Source organism: Chrysochloris asiatica, unplaced genomic scaffold (genome assembly GCF_000296735.1).
Source record: "Chrysochloris asiatica unplaced genomic scaffold, ChrAsi1.0 scaffold00125, whole genome shotgun sequence".
NCBI lineage: Eukaryota > Metazoa > Chordata > Mammalia > Afrosoricida > Chrysochloridae > Chrysochloris > Chrysochloris asiatica.
This window is the reverse complement of record NW_006408643.1, coordinates 5,840,412-5,863,925: the sequence shown is the minus strand read 5'-3', so window position 1 is coordinate 5,863,925 and position 23,514 is coordinate 5,840,412. Positions and strand designations below refer to the sequence as shown.

Sequence of the window (23,514 nt, the reverse complement as noted above, 5' to 3'; positions counted from 1 at the left end):
GAGCACAGGAGACAGACACGGTCTCCTCCTCCTTCCTGCCCCCTGCTACCCTCCCTGAGCCACCTCCCCACTACTGGCTGCCTCTTGAGGTATAGAGACCTGTGGACTGACACACTGACCCGGCCTCCACTCAAGGTGCCTGACCTAAGCACACACCACCATTGAGATCAAGTCCAGCAGGGCACCCAAGGTCCCCCTGCCCCTCCTTGATCTGGGTTATATCGGCTCCGCCCACCTGGCCTAGAGAGCCTGGCACACCCTCTTCCCATATCTCTTGTGACCCATCCATGGCCAAGAGCTGCTTGGCTCCCCACACACTCTGCCAACAGGTGCTGATTCTTCATAGCCCTCCTTTGAGGAACAGCCCGCCCCCCCCCACACACACACACATATACAGGCCTCGGCTGAACCATGAGACTTCACTACTGCCTCTGCCCAGGGAGTCCTGGCTCAAGCCCTTTCCACAGGCATGGGCATCTGGTCATGTCCACTCACCCATGGGGGCCCGACACAGCACCTGACCACAAACACAAACTCAGTACCAACGGCGCAAGTCTGCCCCCGGCCCTTGTGGGAAGGCCGGGAGTGGGGCCAGCTTGTCCCCAGGGCTGGACATAGGGCAGTATGCAGTAGGTGCTCAATATTGGCTGATGGGTGTGCTGGGGCTCAGAGCAAACCCCATGTCAGGTGGTTACTGGATGCCCTGCAGCTGACTCCAGGTCATGAAGACCCCACGTGACAGGAAACCTGCCCATTTCCTCAGCTGCCATTTTTATGGGAGAAGATCACCAGGCCTTTCTTCCTTGGAGCCACTGAGTGGGTTCAAACCACCAAACTTCTGAATAGCATCTGAGCACCTTACTGTTACAGCATGGGGCTCGGGGGGCTGCTTAGATTCTCTCCTGGGTGGTGCAGCTGACTGGACTATAGGGGAGCCTGGACCTGCCCCCCACAAACCCTGGACACATTGGCTCCTCAGTGTCCACTGGGCAAGGTAGACACGGGGGTCCCATGGTGGCTCACAAACACAGATCTCAAGGTCTCTTCTCTCCTGGCTATCTCGCACCTGCGTGACCCCCGCCCTTGCAATCCCCGCAGGCGGCCCTGACCCCTGCCGGCTTTCTCTACGAACACAAGGAGACGTCTCTCAAAGTCTGGGTCCACCATGCCAGGCGACCCAGCCCTTGCTGCTCACAAGCCCAATGTGGTGCTGAGAGTGACCTGTGGGGCAGCTGAGGTTTGTGAATGGGGTCTGGCGGGCAGTCCTGAGGGACTTCTCTACCACAGTCCACCTGAGCCTATCCCTGCCCCCACCTCACTGTGTGGCTCTCGGCAAGTCCCTGAACCACTTGGGGCCCATTTCTTCACTTACAACCACGGGCACTGGTAGTTCCACACCATGGCCCTGAGCCCACTGGGTGAGTGTCTGAGAGACTGAGGGCCCGCCTGGGAGAATGAACGTGATCTGGACTGTGTCCGATCCCTGCTTCTCCTCTGTGATGCGGGTACCGAGTATACCAGCTGCCACCTCCTCTGCCCCTCAGCTGCCCCAAGGGACTGTCCCTGTGCAGGGGGCACATGCCCTCTTGGGGAACTGTTACCTAGGTCTCAACATAGAGACACGTCTACTGTGTGGCTGTCTGCCCGTCCATGGATGGCTGGGTGAGGGGCAGATGTGGGCTGGGGGCACAGGCTGGGGTCAGAGATAGACCCCCACACCAGGCCTCCATTCAGACAGGACACACTGTCATCAAACTCACATACCCACTACACACATATGTGGTGCTGTGTGCATCCAACCATGCCAGCCACACAATGTGTTCCCCGAAGTACCCTCAAAGACCAGGGACCGCCAGGCAGTACACCGAAGGCCAAGACCAGGGACCCTTGTCCCCGGGGGGCCGGCAGCGGTCACTTACAGTCCCCGAGGAGCTCGGCGTCACGGCCCGCAGGCGGCGATGGCGGGCTGAGTACATCCAGTACCTCCCGTCCGTGAACTGGAGGGCGGGGGCCGGGCAGGAGGAAGGAGAACAGAGGAAGAGGTGAGGTGGGGGCCGGGTGGCAGGCAGCAGGCGGGACAGAGCAGGAGGGACACAGACGAAGATGCACAGGGCAGACTATGTGGGGGTGGGGAAGGATGGAGAAGGAAGGTGGGAGATGGGGGAGACTGGGCGCTCCGGGTGTGGGCTGGGCACTGCTGAGAGATGGGCATTACCCAGTGCACAGGGAGCAGGCGCGTTAGTGAGAAGCAGTGAGATGGGGGGTGGGGGGGGCATGCTCGCCACATCAGTCCCTGAGCTGAAGGCTGGCCCAGCTGCCATCTCTCTGGGTGTGCAGCGCCAGGGAGGAGGCGACCAGAGGTCTTCCATCAGGGAATCACTAGGCTGGGCCCACCACACCCCTAGGCTTCAGCCAGGCATCTCCAGTTACCAGTAGGAGAGGCAGAAAGAGTGAGGGCCCATCAGTCCACAGATCTGTGCCCCTCGGTCCACAGAGCAGGCAGCAGGAGCCCACTCGCCATGTGCTCTCAGACAAGTGAACCTGCTTTTCTGGAAGTTTCTGTGCTCGCCTCGAGAACAGAACCCACCACAGAGAGGGGGGAAGAGCTTTGTCATTCCAACCCTGCAGGCCCCAGGACCCTGGGGAACAGGTGGCCCTGCTGGGCACCACGGGGCCTCAGAGCTGCCGAGCCTGGGGAAGGAACAGAAGGTACCTCACTCTGTGAGTGTGTGACAAAGGACCTGGGCGCCGGCCCTGTGTGTGCGCACGGGTGTGTGCAAATGTCTGAGTGTGTGTGCACCTGTGCCTGTGAAAGTGTGCGCGCAGGAGACCGTGTACACGGGTGAAGGTGTGTGTGTCTGTGTGTGGGTGAGTGTCCGCTGTGCCTGTGACAGAATGCGACTGGGTGGGTCTGTGAGCCCATGTTTTCCTGTAATGGTGAGAGAGAGAGGATTTGTGTTTCGGGCCCACAGGGCCCAGAGGTGGAAACCACCGGGACACTTACAAAGTAGATGTCGGTGGCTGGGGCGTCGTCCTCATCCGAGGCCTGGCTAGCAGGCTCTGAGGCCTGGCTGGTGGTCTCCACTTCCGCAGCAGCTGAGGCGCAGGCAGAGGGAGCCTCCCCCCTGAGGACAGATGACACGGGTGTCCAGGGCAGCTATCTCAGCAGCACCCACCTCCCAAGACCTAGCCTGTGGGTGCTTCCAGCTTCTCCGTGCCCCCCAGATCTACTGCAGGGCATTCAAACTGAGACTTTACAGGCATTTTTTTTTTTTTTTTTTTTAAATAAAGATTCAATAAAATTAGAACCAAGTACTGGAAAGATGAGCAAAAAAATCTGTAAATTGTTGGAAGTTGAGAAAGTCCTCAAGAATTTTTAACTCCCATTCCTAGTTAAGGAGCTCTGGTATTATAGTGGTTATGAGTCAGCAGTTTGAAACTACCAGCTGTTCCACAGGAGAAAGATGAGGCTTTCTTCTCCTGTAAAGCTTTACAGCCTCGGAAACCCTGTACAGGGTCGCTATGAGTCAGAACGGACTCCATGGCACATAACAACAACAACAACAACAACATCCCTAGTTATGACAGCCACAAACGCTCCAAGACACTTCCCAGTGTCCCCTGGGTGGCAAAGCTGCCCTTGAATGGTTGAGAACCACAGCCTTAAAAAGAAAATGAAAATGACTACTCATGTCAGTAAACAGATGACTTTCTTCACGTCAGACCCTGTGAGATGCAGTAAAAGCAATCCTCACAGAGAAATACATGCATTCCCTTTAAAGACCCTCCTCATTAAAGAAAGGGGAAAAAAGAAAGAATCGAAGTCCTCAGACTAAACTGGATAAAAAGAAACTAAACCAGAAAATAGACAACAGGTAGTTGAGGGCTCACAGAATAAGTTGGAAGTTAATGAAGTAAAATCATAACAGAATCAAGAAACTAAGCCCAGATTCATCATCGTTTCTTGCAAGCTAAGAAAGAGGGCAAAACAGGGCTAGGTGAGGAGAGAAAGGACAAAAACCCTCCAGATGGCTGACGAGAAGTAAAGAATTGAGATCATCACTACTGTTGTTCACAGCTCTGGTGGCAGATGTTGTTGCTAAGTGCCGCCGAGTTGGGATCCGACTCATAGCGACCCTGTACAGAGACTGTGTACAGGGTTTCCAAGGAGCAGCCAGCCTAACCGACTTTACAGTTTACCATCTTAACCGGCAGATGAGGGAGGTATCTAAACGAAGCCCACCTCCACAATCCCAACAACCTACCGCTTCTCTGGTTGTTCAAGCTCACCAGTCACTCCTTGGAAACCCTATATAGGGTCGCTATGGGTCGGAACCGACTCAACAGCACTTTAATAACAACAACAACAGAGCCCTAGCACTGCTGAGTGGACTACATTTCCCAGCCTGCCTTGCTGTCAAGTGTGACCATGTGACTGAGCCTGGCCAATGGGTTTGAAAAGAAATTATGTGTCCATATTCTGAGTACTTTTGACTGCTCTGTTCCCTCTCCACCAGTGGGGAGGGATGCAGACATGAAGGTGGAGGCCACCTTGGACCTTTAGGATGGGGAGAATAATTGGAGGGAGCAAAGAGGTGGAGGCATCAGGCTGAGGTGAAGAAGGGGTCTGGGCAGTGGGGGAGCTGATGGCCACTCACCCTGCATCCACCACCTTGGGGACTACAATCTCCACGCTGCACGTGGGCTCCACCTGCACTGTGATCTGCTGCAGGTCCTCGTCCACAGGGACCTCCTCCTGGGGCCTGAAGGCAGCGGGACAGCACCTCAGGGTGTCTTCCTGACCCTCGCCCCCAGGTCCCAGCCCATATGACGCACCATCTCTGGGTACCCCTGGCCAGCATTCTGAGTTTCCTCAGGTTGGCCTGGCCCCAAGACTCTCAGGCTCAGGGACAAAGGATGGGGACCACAGTGGGATGGAAGGGGGGAAGCCCAGGGGAGGCAGAAGGGGAAGAGGAGAGAGGAGCCCCAGGTACAAAGGGGAGAGAAGGAGCAGGGAGGAGAGGTCAGTGGATAGGAGAGTCCAGCGTGGGAAGGAAGCAAAGATGAGTGGTGTTGGGGAAAAGGCACAGCGCGAGAGGGGAGCCCAGGGGGAAGGAGGGGAGGATAAGGGTAGGGGCCTCACCGGCCATCCTGTCCGGCGGACTGAGTGCGACGCCTGTGCAGAAAGACACACGCAGAAGTGGGTGAAGGGGTGACCACTCACCCCTACCTCCGTAAGACTTCTGCACTTCTGCCCCTCCCACTACTTGCTGCCCTGCCCCTAATCCCTCAACGACGTCCACGCCCACCTGTAGCGTTATTGCTCTGCCCTATGTACCTCCCCCACCCCCAAGTCCCAAACACCCTCAAGTCCCATAGACCCGCAAGAGCCCACCTGTACCGTGGCTGCTCTGACGTCTCTGATGGCGACCGCTCAGGAATGGACAGGGAGGTGGACGAAAGGGTGGTGGCGATGGAGGCGGTGGTGGCTTCTTCGAAGGAGGGTGGTGTGCAGGGCAGCAGGTCGGGCCGGCCTGCAGGAGGGCACGCACAGCACTCTGGGATACCCACCCACCACCCCCAGGTCTCAGGGCCCCGCCCACACTGCCCATCTACACCAGGGATCCTCTACTCCCAGGCCAAAGGTGCATGCAGCCCTTGGATGTGTCACCATCTGTGATGGCTCCCTGCGCCTCCCGGTTACCTTCGTCCTCAAGCGTGGGGTAGCTGCGGGCCCCGCGCAGGTCGTACTGCGCATCCTCCCGCTCGCTGGGGATCTGGCTGGCTGAGAAGGCGGCCGTGGGGCCCAGGGGCTTGACAGCCAGCAGGGCCCCTCGGCCCTTTTTGGACGGTGAGGACTTCAGAGCTGTGGAGGGAGGGCAGTCAGTGCTGTGCAGAGGACACTGAGGCATGAAGACAGGAGCCGAGACCGAGAACACGTGTGGGCTCCATTTTATGCCCAGCAGGACAGAGCCCTGAGCCCCCCTCTCCATCTAGGGGCGGGTCACTTACAGGAGGTCTTCCGGAAGACCGTGTTGCTCATGAACTTGAAGAAACGCTCAGCATAGAAACTGGGACGGTGGACAGAAACTGTGTCCTAGGGGAGAAGCGAGGTGGGACAGTGAGGGGAGGCACCGAGGGCTACTCCATGGGACACAAAATCAGATGAAGCCCTGGTTGTGGGGTCTAGGAGATGGGCAGAGGGCAGTGAGACCGGTGTGAGATCATGTGATGGTGAGTACACACACACAGGCCCCGGCAACACAACCGGGAGCCCCAAAGAAACCAAAGGGTTCTAGTTAATAATCGTGTCAATAGAGGCTCATCAGTTATAACCAACACAAAATGCAAGCACTTCCCCTGTCCCTGGGGGCTGGCGTGTGGCTAGGACTCTGGACAGGTGTTGGTGGCATTTCCAGATTAAGCCCACGTAGGAAGAAGGAACTCCTGGCATGGCACTATAGGATCAGCACTGGACCTCGAGCCTCAAGGTCGGTAGCTGCACCTCGGAAACCCTATACAGGGTTGCTGACTTGACAGCACTTAACATGGCCTTCTGAAAACCAGCCCAGGAAAAACCCCCAGATCTCAATAGTCCAATCAGCAAACTGGATCTGGGGTTGGTGCAGGTCCCAGCAGTGTTCTGTTGAGCGTTGTGAGTGGGGTCTCTGTGAGGCAGGACTAGGAGACCACTAACAGCCGCAAAACCAGCAGGGAGAGCAGTAAGCCAGGCGGGCAGCATGTGGGACTCTCAACGTTTGACTGTTTTTCTGTAAACCTACTTCGGTTCTAAAAAGAAAGCCTGTCATCACACACACAGTAAGGACCACAGTTGACATCTCTGCCAGAGTGGGATCTAAGAGATGGGGGACAGGCATTGCCTTGGGGAGGGATGGTCCTGATAATCCGGTATCATCCCTTGGTATCTGAGGCGGACTACTTCCAGGACCCCTGCGGATACTCAAATCCCAGGAGTCTCAAGTCCCCCATATAAAATTATGTTGTATTTACATATAACCTACACACACTCTACTATATACAAGGGGGCTTCAAAAAGTTCGTGGAAAAATTCTACTATCCTTTCATTCCATTTTTCCATGAACATTTTGAAACCTCCCTCTTTGTTCTTCAAATCATGTCTAGATGACTTACAAGACCTAATACAATGCAAAGGTTCTATACAGAGCACCTTACTCTTGGCCTTTGAGGGGCTGCTGAGATCACTTCATGGCTCCCCGCCTCCCAAAATATTTTCACTCAGAGCATGGTTGAATTAGTAGATGTGAAACTAAATTTGTTTGTATTTTTGGGGGGTGTGAACCATGTTAACAAAAACCTATTCAAAGAAGGAAATGAGTAACTTCTTGTCAGTTGCTTCCAACTTGTAGGGAGGTCATGTGATAGAGTAGACCTGCCCCTTAGCGTTCCTAGGCTGTCTCTCCTGTTTCTGGACATTTTGTCAGGAAGGACCAGTCCCTGAAGAAGGACATCATGCTTGGTAAAGTGGAGGGTCAGTGAAAAAGAGGAAGACCCTTCAACAAGATAGGCTGACGTAGTAGCAGCAACAATGGATTCATACATAGCAGTGACCGGGGACAGCTCAGGACCAGGCAATGTTTGGTTCTGTTGTGTCCCGGGTTGCTATGAGTTGGAACTAACAGGACAGCATCTAACAACAACAATATTTACAAGAACCAGTCATCAGACCTTCTCCTGAAAAGTCGTTGTGTGGGTTTGAACTGCTGACCTGTCGGTAGGTGCTAACTGCTGTACCACCAGAGCTCCTTAAATGAATAAGCAGATGTTAAAATAAAAAAGTCAGAGGGTTTCTCTCAAACAGGGGCTAACAAACTACAAACTGCAGTGGCTGCCAACTTTTATAAATAAAGTTTTATTGGCACACAGCCATGCCCTTTTCTATGCACACACTGGCTGGACACGCCTGTTTGCCCCCAAAATGCTCCTCAGAGGAGCAAGGGGGAGCTTGCTGAGATCTCCAATTTTATAGACTGCAGCCATACTAAGAGTCCTCAACACTTGAGTAAGAATTGGTCTGATACTCCTCGGGTGCCTGGAGCTGGCTGGGGACAGGGCCCTTCAGTGGGGGGCTGGTCTTATGCTGAGGCATGGCTAGGTGTTGGGCCCACACAGGGCTAGCACTCAGGGTCCGTTACTTTTTAAAGACTTGCTTGGTAAGTGCCATCAAATTGGTTAGGGCTCACCACGACCCTGTATAGGGTTTCCAAGGCTTTAAATCTTTGGGGAAGCAGAAAGCCTCATCGTCTGCCCAGAGAACGGCTGGCGGGCTCAAACCATGGACCTTGTAGTTGGCCATCCAGTGCTTACCATGGGAGCTATGTTGTTGTTGTTAAGTGCCATCGAGTCGGTTCCGACCCATAGCGACCCTGTACAGGGTTTCCGAGGGTGTAAATCTTTGCGGGAGTAGAAATCCTGATCTTTCTCCCGCAGAGCAGCTGGTAGTTTCGAACCGCTGACCTTAAGGTTCGCAGCCCAATTTGTAACCACTACACTACCAGAGCTCCTTATAGGAGCTATAAGCTATGGCACTCCCAATTTTAAAGACTGGGCTGCCAGTATTCCTGGTTAACATTTACATATCAATGAGTAGTTTTTCTGAGATCTACCCACGCTGGGCCTGAACCCCAACGCCAAAACAGTATCAGAGGCCAGTGGTGCTGCCCCTTGAGGCCCACCAGGCTGCTCCATGGCCCCCACACCCCTGATGTACTGGAACAAATGATTCCTCAGGAACCCTGCCAAACTCAGCCTGGGGGCCTGCCCACAATGGTCTGACCTTGACCACAGGGGGTGTTTTGGCTGCCTCAGTGGGGGACCCTGAGTTACAGTGCCTCCAGGGAGGGGGGACAAGGTCCACCTTGTCCCTCAGTCCTTACTCTGAGGGTGAGGGGTGGTAGGGACTGAATGAATGAATGATGCTTACCCCATCATGTACAAGAGCCTTCCAGGTGTGTTCTAGCTTCTTGATGAACCTGCAGAGATGAAACGCCCAGAACATCAGCACGCCCTCCCACGCAGGGGGGTTCTCACGCAGGGCAACACTGCCCCCAGAGGATATGTGTGGATATCATGACTGGCATCGAACGGCTGGAGACCAGGGATACTATCTATAATGCACAGGGCAGTGCCACCCCAGAGAAGGATCTGTTCCCCATGTAAGCAGTGTGCTAGAGGGACAACCCCACTGTGAGGAACTGAGCTGCCCCCTCCTCCATCCCCCTGACCCTTGTCCTGGGGAAGAAGTGAGAAGACAGACAGGAAGGGGACAAAAAGCCAACACTGTCCCTTCCTTTTCCAGTCAGGACAGTAGCATTGGCTGTTTTCGAGTTTTGAACTTTGCTTTTCATGCTGTTGGCGTCCTGGTGTGGTGCTGTAGGACAAGAACTGGCCCACAGGTCAGTGTGATATCAGCTGCTCCGGGGAACCCCTGTGCAGGCTCACTGAGTCAGAACCGACTCCACAGCACTTGACAGCAGTACTGCTGTTGGTGCCAAGACACATGGAGGTCTCCCAAGAACGCTGGGCCTACAGATGCTGAGACAAGGACTGTCCTCCACAGCCGGCTAGACTCCTGCTAAGGCGCTGTAGGATGAGCACTAACTGCTAACTGAAAGGTCAGTGGTTCAAGCCCACTAACTGCTCCTTGGAAACCCTATACACGGGTGCTATGAGTTTGAACAGACTTGACTACACTTAGCAACTATAAACTGTGAGACAGGAGTGCTGGCAGCCTAGTGGGTTACGAGTTGGGCTGCTAACTGCAAGGTCAGCAGTTCTAATCCACCAGCCACTCCACAGGAGAAAGATGACGTTTTCTGCTCCTGTCAAAATTTAGCATCTTGGAAACCCTATACAGGCCTGCTATGACTTGGAGCAACTCGATGACATAAAACAATTAGTGCTTGGGTGAGAGATCACACGGGTATTTTGATTTGCATCTCTCTAACAAGATCGCTATGGGTCGGAACCGACTCGATGGCACTTAACAACAACAACAACAACAACAAGATCGCGAGCATCTCTTCATATGTGTATTGGCCTCCTAAATATCTTCTTTGGTGACGTGTCTTTTCATGTCCTCTGCCCATTTTTAATTGGATTGTCTTTTTCTTGTTGAGGTGTTGAAGTGTTCTATAAATTTTAGAGGTAAGTCCTTGTGTGACAGGTCACTGACAAAAAACTTTTCCCCAGTCTGTGGGTTCTCCTTCTACTCTTTTGGTGGAATCTTTTGATGCACATTAAGTGTCTAATTTTTAGGAGGTCCTAGTCATCTGTGTTGGAAGTACAGCCAGAGTGCTCCTGGGAAGAAGCCAGGATGGCCAGACTTTGTCTCTCATACCTTGGACAGATTATTAGGAAGGACCAGACCCTGGAGAAGGACATCATGTTTGGTAAAGTGAAGGCTTGGAGAAAACGAAGACCCCCAACGAGATGGATTGGCACAGTGGCAGCAGCGATCAACTCAAACGTAGCAACAATTTTGAGGTTGGCGTAGGAGGCGGCAGTGTTTTGTTCTATTGTACATAAGGTGGCTATGAGTTGGTACTGACGTATTAGGGCCCCTCAATTTGTCTGTTTTTTTTCCATTGATCATCTTTACAGTTCTGAGTTTTACATTTAGGTCACCCACCTTGATTCATTTTGTAAATGGTGCGATATACGGGTTCTGTCTCGTTCTTCTGCAAATGGAATTTCAGTTTGGCTGGCACCATTTGTCAGAGACTGCTTCATCCCCCATTTAATGTGGCCCTCTGTCAAAGATCAGCTGACCAATGGTGGAGGGACTGACTTACGCGGTTTTCAAATCTGTTCCTCTGAGTCTTACGTTGTACCAGTATCCGGCTGTTTTGACCATTGTGGTTGTGAAGTAGATTTCTAGATTGGGAAGTAAGAGGCCTTTGTTCTTCTTTCATAATGCTTTGCTTATCTGGGGTCTCTTTCTTTCCCATATAAAGCTGGTGAATTGTTTTTCCATCTCTTTAAAGAATGCTGTTGGTTGGAACCTGGATTAGGATTGCATTGTATCTACAGATTACTTTGGATTATCCTGACATTTTCACCATTAAATATCCCTATCCATGAAACTATCCATTAAATATCCCTATCCATTTTTGGAGGTCTCTTTTTTTGGGGTGATGGTGGTAGGAGTAAGAAGTTAGGGTTAGAACATTGGCAAGGTCTAGGCTATGCCTAGAACTTGGTTTAGTGTTAGGCGTCCGGTTAAGACTGGGGTTAGTGTTGGGGTAGAGGCTGGGCTAGGCCTAAGAGTTGGTCTAGTTTTAGGGTCACAGTTAGGTTTACTTTTATTGTTTTCCTTGAAATCTACTTGACTTCCTCTTCATTTGAAAGTTCTGTGACTACAATAGCCCCTCTTGTATTTGTTGTTGTTGTTGCTTGTTTGTCTCTGATTCCCTAATTTCAGTCTTATAGGTTTGCTTCACTTTGAATACCACCATATGTGAGTTGAATCCTACATGCTACTGTCATGCATGTTAGTCTCAGGTTATCTGCTATTGTTGGTTCTGTCCAAACAACTCCCTTCAGTAGTTTTTGTAAGGTTGACCTCGTTTTTACAAATTCTTTTTAATTTCTGTTTTATTTAGAAATGTTCTAATTTTGCCATCATATTTGAAAGGCAATTTTGCTGGCTCCATGATTCTTGGTTGGCAATTTGTTTCTTTCAGTCTTGTATATGACATTAGATTGTCATATTGCCTATGTCGTTTCTGTTTAGAAATCCAAGTTTGGAGGTAACTTTTCATTGTTCCTGAGCAGCTCTCAGGGTTTTTTCCTTCCTTGTCTTTGGTTTTGAAAGGTTTGGTTACAATCTGTCTTGGTGATTTCCTTTTGGGGCCTATCCGTTTTCTCATCTCTCATGACGTTAGGGAAGGGAATTTCAATCACACGTGTTATTCCTCTGATGGTGTTGCACATAAATCTTAGGCTTTCTTCATTTTTTTTTTTTTTTTTATTCTTCTGACTCCTCCTCTGTTAAATGCCGAGTCAGTTCTGACCCATAGCAACCCTGTGTAAGGTTTTCGAGGAATGGCTGGTCAGTTTCAACTGCTGACCTTGTGGTTAGCAGTCCAGTGCTTATCCTACAGCATCACATCTAGATGGATATTGAGAGATCTGTCTTTGAGCTCAGTAATTCTGGCTTCCATTGATTCAATTCTACTTCTTTGTTCTACCAGTGTACTATCTATTTCTGAATTCTTGGTAGTGGTAGAAATCCTCTGGCTTTCTAATCACTGTTTTGGTATTTGGTTTATCATTTTGTTCTGAATTCTTCGAAAGTGTTTGCTGTGCTCTCCTTGCTTCTCTCTATCTGCTGAAGGTCCGTGGTTACCATTCTTTTAAATTCCTTATCAAATAGTTCTGAGACCATTTCTAATATTTCATGGCCAATTGTTTGAGGCATTCTGTCTTGTTTCTTCATGGAAGCTGACATTGTCTGTTTTCTCCGAGATATTGTGGTGTGTTCATGTTTGTATTTGATGACTGCATGTTGGTGTGTTCTCGGGAATTCACCAACTGTCTCCTTGTGGATGTAAAAGAGATTGGAAGTGTGAGCACAGTTCTCTGTTCACTGTTTTTGTACTGTAGTTCAGGGCGGGGTCATGCACCCCTAGAAGCAGGGATGGCACTTCCTGCTTATGACCTCAGGCAGAAGAGAGGCGTTAGAGCAGAGGGTGCCACTAGCCACAGGGTTGGTGAGGACAGGGATTGGCCACATGCCCGGCTATCAGGAAAGCACAGGAACAATGGGGAACTAGACTCCTTTGCGGCCAGCCTCCAGCCTCATCCTGAGCCTATGGACTACTGCCCACCCATTTTTCTTCTCTCTCCATGCTCCTGTTCCGCTTTCCCCTCTAGTCGGCACTCAGTCCATCTGGAGTTCCACTTTCTGAAGGCTCCTGGCTCCAGGATCACTTCCCTGTCTGCTTCACTGGGTCTCCTGGGTCTCTACTGTGGAGGATTGGCTCAGTGGTCTGCCTGCTCCACCATCGTGTCCCAGAAGCCTTTTGGTTTCTTGTCATAGTGGTTTGTAGTTTTCTTTGTATAGGTCTTTTGTTCCTTTGGCTACATTGATTCCTGAGTCTTTCATCTTTTGTGTGCTTATGTTAAACGGCATTGGGGATTTTATTTGGAAACCTTATCCTATCCATCCTTTAGCTCTGATCTTGTCCCTTCAGACTTCTTTTTGTCCTCCAGATGCAAAGAATATTTTCAAAGGAACATGATTTGAATCCCCTGAGTGCACACTGAAGAGCACAGAATTCTTCAGGGCAGTGTTAGTGTGAAGGAGACACCGCCGTCCCAAGTGTCTAGGCCAAGATGGAGGCTGTGCGGAGAAACAACAGCCTCGCATGTTGATACTTCTAATAAAGGTTTCTAACGACTTTGTAGCAATACCTTTTGACATAATCTCATTATTTTAAAAAAATAAAGAAAAACACTGTCAGATGTCAGATCGTAACAGCCTAATGCAATGGGGGGGATGTGGATGGAAAATGAGGACTTCCACTCCGACCACCTACCCCTTCTGGCACATTTAAATTATTTATGGGGAACTCCAGACCCCTGAAACAGTTGCGAAACTGAGATCATCTTTAAATCTTAAAACCAGAGAGATGCCCCGAGTTCTCCTTTCAACCACACAATAGTTTAGCTTCACTAGTAAAGTACATTGGCTATGAGCACTGTGCTCATTTTGGGATCAAATCAGCAGCAACTTGAAAGTTCAGCTAGGAAGCTCAAAGGGCAGGAAGCTGGTGTTCACTGAACCACCCCGAAAACGCGGGTGAGAATGGTTATAACCTGAAGCAAGCAAGGTGGTGTCTCTAACTTGAGCCTGGAGAAACGACTGAAGTATGTTCTCCTATGCACCTGTCTGTGTCACCACCACCTCAAATAAATGAGTAAAAGGACACTGGAAACATCCGCCCATCACCACGCCTCATAGGGGATGGGGCTAGCGTCGAACCATTTCCAACCTGGACTCTATGAATGCTCTACGAATCAGGGGCTGTGGTGTCTAGAATGTTCCCTAGAAATGAGCTGAAAATGAAGCCCCTGGCACCTGTCATTGCAGATGGCATCAGTTAAGAGGCGGGCACACGGGAGCCCTCACCGGAGAAGAGCTCAGAAAGGGCAGAGACCAGTGCGATGCCGCTACATGCCCAGGAGTGCCAGGGCTCGCAGGTTCCGGGGCCCCAGAACACGGAGGGAGCACCTGTGTTGTTTAAAGCTAAGCAGGGCAGGATGGTATTACGGAATCTTCCAGAAAGAGACGGCGGGGTTGAAGCAGGAAGCATGCTGCAGGGATGATGGGGGCTCCAGCAGGGCAGCATGGTGGGCTGTGACACGTGGTGGGGGGAGGGGCCGCGTAGCAGGTCACGAGACACGTGACACGTGAGGGGAGGGACAGCCTGATGGACCGTGAGACACATGGGGGGGCAGTGTGGCAGGCCGTGAGACACGTGGGGGTATGGGCGGTCTGACGCACCATGAGACGCGTGGGGGAGGCGGCGCTGGGCTCCAGGCACCCACCTGTAGGACTGCAGGATGTCAATGATTCCGATGTGTAGCAGCAGACGCTCCCCGCGGCCGTTCACGGCCGGGATCCCGCCCATCCTGGGAGAAAAGGGTGGAGACAGGTGGTCAGCACCTAAAGGGGAAGGGGGCTCCTGCTGTGGACCTAGTCTGCACCGGGAAGAATGGTAGTGGGCCAGGAGCCTTCATTCTGGGGGCCACACTTGGCCCAGGACTGAGCCAAGAAGGGAGGAGCAGGCAGAAAGAGAGGTCAAGGAGCCTCTGTGGGCTCAAGAGTCCACTCAGACACCCCAAATAAGCGGCAGTTCGGCTGGACCTAGGAGACAGACCCTGGTACCTAGGACTCCCAGCCCCGCAGGGGTCTGGCTGGTCTCACACACATGCACACACATGCACGCTCACACCCACAAGCTTGCACACACACACTTGCACAGGTGCTCACACACACACCCCAACATGCGCCTGGCTGGACCACCAGAGGATCAGGACCCTGTGGGATTAATCACGTCACTCGCTGTCAGGGCTACGCTAGTGAGAGCCAGCTCAGAGGTAGCAGCCCACAAGCATCCCCATCCCAGAGCTGGGAGGCCCCGCTCATCACTCCATGCATCGCTCACCTGAGCCCCCAGCCTCTCCCCGCTGGGCCCCTGCGCAGACCCTACAAAGGCCGAGATGGTCTGAGGGTACGTATAGTGGCTGCTCACCCGAGTCTAGGCCCTGACCCTCTGTAGCGGGTGACTGAACCCAGCTCCATTAGCCCCTGAGACTTGGCCTCCCGGTGTGACAGTGGATCCAAGTCACCCTTGTTCTCCAGGGTCCCCTGGGGCTCACTGATGGGACAGGACGGGAGCAAGGCACCAGCAGCCGGCTGGGGAGTCCACCACCAGGACACACAGACAACACGTACACCCGTCTATGCAGAGGTCTCCCCACCACTCTGTCCCCAGGGTCACTGAGCTACATCTGGGGACATTTGTGGTTGTCACAATGGGGTGAGGGTGGCTGCTACTGGCATCAAGTGGGTGGATACCAGAGATGCTATCCCACAGTGCACAGGACGACCCACCCTAGGGGTGTCCTGGCCCCTTGTCAGCAGCACCCAGAGGGTGGGGTTCTGCATGTATTATCTAGAAAAACATTTGAGTCCCTGCTCAGATCGTCCACCAGAATAGACACCCACTGGGTCAGACGGTGTCAACCAGGGGGCCCTCCCACTCCTGGGATTTCCCTCCCCTCTCCTCCATACTCAGTGTGAATTTCATCGTGGGCAGCATCCTACTAGGACGCAGGGCATCAGATGATGATGGGAGGGAATCTCTCCTTGGGGGGGAAGATCAGTGGACTCTCCTAGCACCTGGGTCCTCATCTGGAGTGATTCTGTCTCCAGGGGACATTAGGTGATGTTTGGAGACATTTGTGGTTGTGGGGGGTTCTATTGGGATCAAGTGGGTAGAGACCAGGGAAGCTGCTCAACAGTCTACAGTGAGAAAAAGGAGCTTATAAGAGGGGCCCTGATTCCCTCAAAGGTGGTCCGGTCAGACCCCCCCTTCCTCCCTGGGGCCCAGGAACGTCCACCAGCGTCTTTGGTGTCCCACTCAGTCTCTGCGCTGTCAATGTCCCTGTCCTTGAAAGAAGAGAGACGTGAACAGAGGCTGAGGGGCCTACTGCCCCCAAGAAAGAAGAGCCAGGAGTGGGGTGCTTCCTTTGGTCCTGGGGTCCCTGCCCTGTGAAGCTCCCAGATCCAGGGAAGACTGATGCCAAGACTCACGGAGCTCTCCCAGGAAGGCTGGGCCGGCAGATGATGACAGGGGACAAGGACCTTCCCTCCCCAGAGCTGGTCCTTCTAGTCTCCTAAACTGAAAGAGAATCCATTTCGCGTGTTAAAGCCGTCCACTTGTATTTGTTATAGCAGCACCAGATAACTGAGGCTGAATGAAAGTGTGAAAGCGGCTATGGAATTGTATAATGAATAGAAGAGACTGGAAGAGACCTAAGTTACCTAATAGTAAAAGATGCCTTCGAGAGATCGAGGAACATGGGAAGCAGAGCTGCCTTACTCTCAAAAGGTTGAGCCGTGACCTCTGGGCTCTCAGAGGATAGAACCATGACCTCTGGGACTTTTCTTAAATTTGAAGGAGTTGACTCTTTCACCAACTTGGTTCCGGAGTGTGGGGCTGCTGTTAAGAAGGGACCTCTGCCCAAAGCTGAGGACGCGGGGCTGCCATGCCCAAGCAGACAGAAGGACGGGGCATGCCAGGACTGAGTGGGCAGGGTTACCACTCAGATGGACCAGGAGAGTGGGGCTGTCTGGAGACGACAGAGCAGAGTTGCCAGTCCAGTGGGCCTGGAGGGCAAAACGAAAGTTCAGGGTTGAGGGGCCTCTATCCAGAATTCAGAGTGCATGGCCAACACCCAGAGTCTGAATGCAGGGCCACTGCCTAGATGGTCTCAGGAGCAGAGAATTCAAGCCTTGAGAGCCAGTGTCCATTCTTCTGCTGTGTTTTTAACTTGCTTGGTGCCGGTTATTCCTTCTTGCCCTCCAATTGCTCTCATGTATAACAGAAATGTATATCTATCTTGTAAGCTGTCCCAACACTGTACTTTGGAAGTAGAAAACTTGCATTCTTAGATTCACAGATGAAGAGGAGTTTTGTCCCAGGTTGGAATTTGGACTTGGAAGAATCTGGGGATGATGTAGTAGGATTGGAGTCCTGGTGTGGCACTGTGGGTTAATATGCCAGACTGCAAAGCCATTTGAACTGCAAGGTCGGCGGTTCAAGTTCACCAGCCGCTCCTTGAAAACCCTATGCAGGGTTGCTATGGGTCGGAACCGACTCGATGGCACTTAACAACAACAACAACATAATGGGGTTGGTGAAGGATCTCATGTTTGGTAAAGTGGAGGGTCGGAAAAAAAGAGGAAGACCCCCAGAGAGATGGATTGAAATAGTGGCAGCAGCGATGGGCTCAGGTGTAGCAACAAATTGTGAGGTTGGCCCAGGACCGGGCAGGGTTTCGTTCCGTTGTGCCTAGAGTCGCTATGAGTCGGTACTGACTTGATGGCACCTAACAACAACGTAACAGGGTTAGTGCACTTTTGGTTGCAAGTGTGTTAGTTGCATCATGTTAGACTATGTGACTTTACAGCTGTCTTTATTCAGAGATTATGTGTATGGTTTAAAAAGACAAGTACAGGTACCGACTTGACAAAGGGTAGACTGCGAGAGTTAAGGGTTTGTGTCAGCTTGTGGGTCAACATTCTCAAAGGTTTAGCAGTTAAGACGTAGTAACCCCCCACATGAAGATATTAGGTTGCAATCACTTGGCCATGACGTGATCTGAAGTGATTAGCCCTGATCTGATGTGATTATTCTAAATGTTGTAAATCCTTACTTTTATGACATTAACGAGGTCCAATGCAACCCACAGAATTAGCATTGATGTCTAGAGCCGATCTCTTGAGATATAAAAGGAGAGAGATGTGAGCACAGAAGAGAGGCCTACTGCCACCAAGAAACAAGAGCTGGGAGTGGACCTGGGGTCCCTTTAGACCTGGGGTCCCGGTACTGGGAAGCCCCTAGGTCCAGGGGAAGATTGACACCAAAACACGTGAACTCCAAGGCTTGCTGGTTCTACAGATGCTGACAAGAGACCAGGATCTTCTGAGAGCCAACAGAGAGAGAAAACCTTCCCCTAAAGCTGGCCCTCTGAATCTGGACCTGTAGCCTCCTAAACTGGGAGAGAATATATTTCTGTTTGTGAAAACCACTCCCTTGCGGTATTTCTGTTGTCACAACACGAGAGAGTGGAGACAGTCACTAAGACACCTGGACAAAGGTGAGATGAGGACTCCCAGGCAGAAATCAATGGAGGGGCTGGGACCTCGGGGTGGGAAAGGACACATCGCCTCGTGCCTTCGCAATTGGAGAGCCCCCACCTTCAGCCCCGGCACCTACGTGTCATCCGTCTCAATGGCCTCGCCACGAGTGGCACCGCCCTGGATGGACTCCATGGCTGTGGAATAGAGCGCCTTCTGGCCCACTGGCCGCTTCTCGTCGGTGGTGCTCTGGGCGCCCTCGGCCTGGCGTTCACGCTCCTGCAGATCCATGTTGTGCACACCCAGCAAGAGGCTGTAGTCCATGATCTTGAAGCTCTCAAGCACCTGCGGCCAGGGTCAGGGGTCAGGAGGCCAACACGACACCGCATGCCCCCCTCCCCCCACCCACAGGCCAAGGTCACCCACACTCTGGGCCCAGCTGATTTACCCCCATGCCCCCCCTGTTGTGACGCTCTTCTTAACAAGGGGACTTTGGGGCAGAGCAGGTGGGCGTGCAGGGGTCCCCTGAGGCCACAGACTCCTCCTCCTCCTCACCAGGCAGTCGCGCTGCAGTGTCTTGACGAGCGCGGAGAAGGTGTCCGCGTCGAGCATGAGGCCTTCAGGCATGTCCTGGATGAAGTCCAGGTCCTTGTAGGTGGGGATGGTCTTCTCCTTCTCCTTCTTGCTGGCCCGCCGCTTGTACGTGGAGCCCTTGAGGTCAAACTTGAGGTGCATCTTCACGACACGCGGCAGGATGTTGTTCATCACCACCACGCGGATGTTCTTACCTCCGGACTGCACGCAGTACAGCCCGTAGAACTTGGGCAGCAGGGTCCTGGGGTTCTGGTTGAGGTTCTGGGTGGTAGAAGGGGAGGACCAGTCATGAAGGTGGGCGCCTTGGCACACCCCCACGCACCAGCGCAGTCTCTGCTCCTGATGCTTGTGGGGAGCAGACACAGTTGGCACCTCCAGGCCCCACCCATGTGTACCTGGCCGTCTACAGGCAGCCCTCTCTGTCCCACCTCAGCACCCTTAACTTAACATAGGCTGTGGGACTCATTTAGCTACAGACTCTCTGCAGGTCCAAGAGGATCTATTTGTACACAGCTGGGCCCAGGGAAAGTTGTCCCGGTGGCACAGTGGGTTAAGCACTGGGCTGCTAAACATAAGGTTGGCAGTTCAAACCCACCAACAGACGTTTCTCCAAGGGAGACAGATGAGGCTGCGTGCTCCTGTAAAAACGAGTCTCAGAAACCGAAGGAGCAGCTCTCCTCCGTCCCGAGTGATGGGACAGTGGGAGGAGTCCAGAGAGCTGACCCTTGGGGTAGGCAGGCCTTGGGACACACATATACACACCTGCCCACCACCCTGTGCAAGTACCGAGGGCTGGGGAACACTGAAGCACAGTGCACTCAGCAGAACACGGTGGTCTTGGCAGCTGGGGCCCAGATCCGCCTCCCTTTAAGTCAACCACACACGACAGAGCCTGGGACCCCCGACTCACAGAGGGGCCGGGGCAGTGGTTACTGTGGACCCCATTAGGAGTGGTGCCTTGATGAGAAGACACTAATGGTGAATCTGCAGTGACCAAGACAGTCTACCAGCAGCTTGGCCAGGAGGGTGGACTGTCCCCTGGGAGCCCCTGCTGGCCTGAGGCAGTGGCCACTCACGCACCATGTAGTAACCGGGAAGCAGCTTCTGCAGGAACTCCGCCTCCTTGTGCATGACCGTCTTGATGATGAACTCGTCATCGCTGGTGACGTAGAAGAGGGAGCCGCTGGCACCCGGGTTGGAGAGTTCGATCAGCGGCTCATTGCACAGGGAGTACTGCAAGGGGGGCGTGGAGGTGAGGATGCGGCAGTGGGGGGGTGGGGGGACTACAGTAGTGAGGGCATGGTGGCCCCCACCCACCGTGTGCCCAGGACACATGGCACATGGTGACGCTTCTGCCCGATATTCCTGCGACTGGCGGTTACCGGCGCCATGTCACAGACAGAAACTGAGACTCAGAGATGGACACGACTCAGTCCAGGCAAAGCCTACAGCTGGAGAGCTGAACTGTAGGTCACGCTCTGGAGTCTCCCCCTTTGTTTCCCAGCTTCCCTTGCAGCTAGGCTGGACCACAAAGGTCAACCCTGGCCAAGAAATCCTAAACACAGGCTGCTGAGTGTAACTAGGATGAAGGCTCCCAAGAAGCGGGACAGAGATCCTCAGAATGGGGAAGACAGCTCCCTAGAATGGGGGAGACAGTACTTTAGAAAGGGGCAGACAGACCCCTAGAAGGGGGTGGACAGACCCTTAGAAGGGGACAGACAGAGCCTCAGGAGGGGGCAGGCAGCTGGCACACCTCTTTCACAGATCCTTCTCTCCTTCCCACCTATTTCCTGCCTGGAATACAGGTGTGATGGCTGGAGCCGCACTCACCAAGCTTGACCATGAAGCATCCTTGAAGGATGGAAACCATGTACCAAGCATGGGGAAGCCAAGAGAGAAGGGGACCAAGGCCCTATTGAGCAGTCTCCCTACTCCCCACCCAGCGAACCCCTTCCCATGCCTCCTTCCTCACAGCCTCATCCATTTGACGTTCAAGTTCCAGCTCTGTGCTTACATCTTCCTTCCCAGCACTCCTCCCTACCCAAACCTAACAATAAGTTCTATGTCCCAGCACCATTGGTATACACAGCTGAGACCACAGAGCAGACGCTACATCAACATTCACCGAGTGATTGCGTGGGTGGTCTGACACGTGGGAAAATGTGGGCTGTGCCCTGGTCCTTTTGGGCTCTCATGGCGGGGTGTGGGGTCAGTACAGCAGGTCACTTCCGGAAGCAGCTTCAGCGTGGCGAGACCACATCACACTCTCCCACTCCCCCAGGTGTCAGGATAAGGATAAGGCCACAGCCCCTGACCATTTATCCTCCACAGCCCACCATGGGACCTGCCCCTTGAGGGACCATACTGAGTGTTATGCAGACAAACCAGCTCTGGAGGTTCAGAACCAACCGGCCCCCAACAAGGAGCCACAAGACGGTTGGCTGCAGACACCGCCCACTAGGCCAGCCAGCAGGTCTGGAGTGGTCTCATGTCCTCAAATCCACCCACCAGGATGGACAGCGAAGCAGAAGAGTCAGGTGGTCCGGAAGCTTATGCGGCACAGCGGGCCCCCGTGGGTCCACAGAAAACGTAGCCAGCAGTGCCCTGAGCAGCCGGAGTCCAGCTTCGTTTGCCAAACATGTACCATCAGGGCCGGCAAACCCAAGGCATGATCCTCCCCGGGGTCTAGAAGCACTACTCAGTGCCCCCCAGACAAGACTCCAGGGTCGGGCTACAGCCACGCCCCCTGCTCAGACCCTCGGGAGTGAGGACACGGCCTCAGGCTGGGGCAGATGCATTCAAGCTGTGGCCACCAATGGACACCCCGTCTGCCCAGCCCTTCCCTGCCCATTAACAGCAACACCCGAGAACAGAGGCACCCACGGCCAGTTCCCCACTGTGCAATGGGGGGAGAAGCCCTCCTGGACATGGCAGGGCTCAGGCTGCTCCAGATGGGCTGCCCTTACCCCGTGGAGCCCCAATCTCGTGCTGTAGGTAGGACAGTCACCCTGAATAGAGAAACTGGAGCCAGGTTGCATGTACCTCCTTGGGAGATAGGGGAGGACAGGTAGACATTCAGTTTTGCTCCAGAGAAAATACACAAGGTCCTTCTTCTCCAGGTATAAGGAAAGTTCCCAAACAAAGCGGCCACCATCAGTTACCCTCAAAGAGAAAAACCAGGGGTTGGACACAGGTCTCAACGTGCAAGGACCTCAGGGCCCAGAAGAGAGCCCTGTGGATGGGTCAGGCCAGAGTCACAGGAGGTCACAGGGTGGGGTTGCTCAGCTGACAACCCCCAAGAGGGTCCAAGGCCCAGATTTCGCAGGCCCCCCACACTCAACCACTCTTTCTACGGATACAACCCTTGCTTGGCTCACGTCTCAGGGAGGGCAGTGCAGGCTTGGGGCAGCATGTGGCCCAGTTAGCCAATCAGAGAAACAGGGTGTCCTGGTCACACCACACGGGTCCTGGGCTCAGGCACTTAGCTGTTAAATCGAAAGGCTGGAGGTTCGAGTCCACCCAGAAGTACCTCAGAAGAAAGGCCTGGTGACCTTCTGAAAATTCAGCCACTGAAACAGGCCTGTGGAGCACAGCTGTACTGTGACACACATGGGGTCACGGTGACCTGTGATCAGATTGACAGCACGTGGTTTGCAGGCCATGGTGGCTCAGTGGTAGAATTCTCGCCAAACCCCTCCCTGACCCCCTACCCCCTCCACCCCACAGAAGAGCTGGCTTCCACTCCCAACCAAGGCACTTCCTGTGCACCCACCACCCATCTTGTCAGTGGAGGCTCTTGCATGTTGCTAAGATGTTGAACAAGTTCAAGAGGAACTTCCAGACTCGGACAGACTAGGAAGAAAGACCTAAACATTAAGGTCTGACAACCAGCTGCTGAAAACCAGCCAATCGAAGGCCTATGGCTCCGCACAGTCAGATCTGCAGCAGATTCTGGGGACGGCACAGGACTGGGCTACGGTTTGGTTTCGCCACTATACAGACCACACCCCAGATGATGCCTCCCCACCTCCCTGTTGCAATGCCACTTTTCCTGTGCATGGACATCTCGGCTGTTTTCCCACCACTATAAATAGTGCTGTGGGTTCCTCTCAAGCGAATCTAGATCACCCGGGAGCCATTCTGGAAAACCACCAGACTGTGCACAAAACCCTCTTCCATGCCAGTGGGGCTGGCGGGATGAAAGGGGTGTGTGCAGGGGCTGGGTGGAGGTAAGAAAGGGAAAAGCTGTGGGCTAGAACGGGGTATCAGGGACACTGCCCCTAATCTCAGCATCTGAACAGGGCTGCTGTTGCCAAATACTGCTCCTTCCTGGAAGAACATGGCCCCAGCTTCCCTGCAGATTAAGATAAACCAGAAATGAGCTCACCCTCACAGACCAGCAAACACCAGGAAGCAAGTCACCATGAGTGAGCATCAGTAAAACCCACTAACAGTATGGACTGAGCCGTGTGCCCAGAAAGGGGGCCACATCCTAACCCCAGCCCCTA

At 53.2% G+C, this 23,514-nt stretch overlaps 1 protein-coding gene across 1 annotated transcript in view; it reads right to left on the bottom strand.

Moving 5' to 3' along the window:
- Positions 1 to 1,835: 1,835 nt before the first annotated feature.
- PIP5K1C (phosphatidylinositol-4-phosphate 5-kinase, type I, gamma) overlaps positions 1,836 to 23,514 on the bottom strand; it is a 57,632-nt gene continuing 35,953 nt past the window's right edge. Inside the window, exons 6-17 of the mRNA XM_006869043.1 lie at positions 20,087 to 20,239; positions 18,968 to 19,267; positions 18,552 to 18,757; positions 14,593 to 14,676; positions 8,963 to 9,011; positions 6,013 to 6,097; positions 5,705 to 5,866; positions 5,396 to 5,534; positions 5,144 to 5,176; positions 4,659 to 4,763; positions 3,005 to 3,125; positions 1,836 to 1,997 (exon numbers count right to left, since the gene is read on the bottom strand). Coding sequence (XP_006869105.1) covers positions 1,836 to 1,997; positions 3,005 to 3,125; positions 4,659 to 4,763; positions 5,144 to 5,176; positions 5,396 to 5,534; positions 5,705 to 5,866; positions 6,013 to 6,097; positions 8,963 to 9,011; positions 14,593 to 14,676; positions 18,552 to 18,757; positions 18,968 to 19,267; positions 20,087 to 20,239 — 1,599 coding nt within the window. The remainder of the gene's footprint in view (positions 1,998 to 3,004; positions 3,126 to 4,658; positions 4,764 to 5,143; positions 5,177 to 5,395; positions 5,535 to 5,704; positions 5,867 to 6,012; positions 6,098 to 8,962; positions 9,012 to 14,592; positions 14,677 to 18,551; positions 18,758 to 18,967; positions 19,268 to 20,086; positions 20,240 to 23,514) is intronic.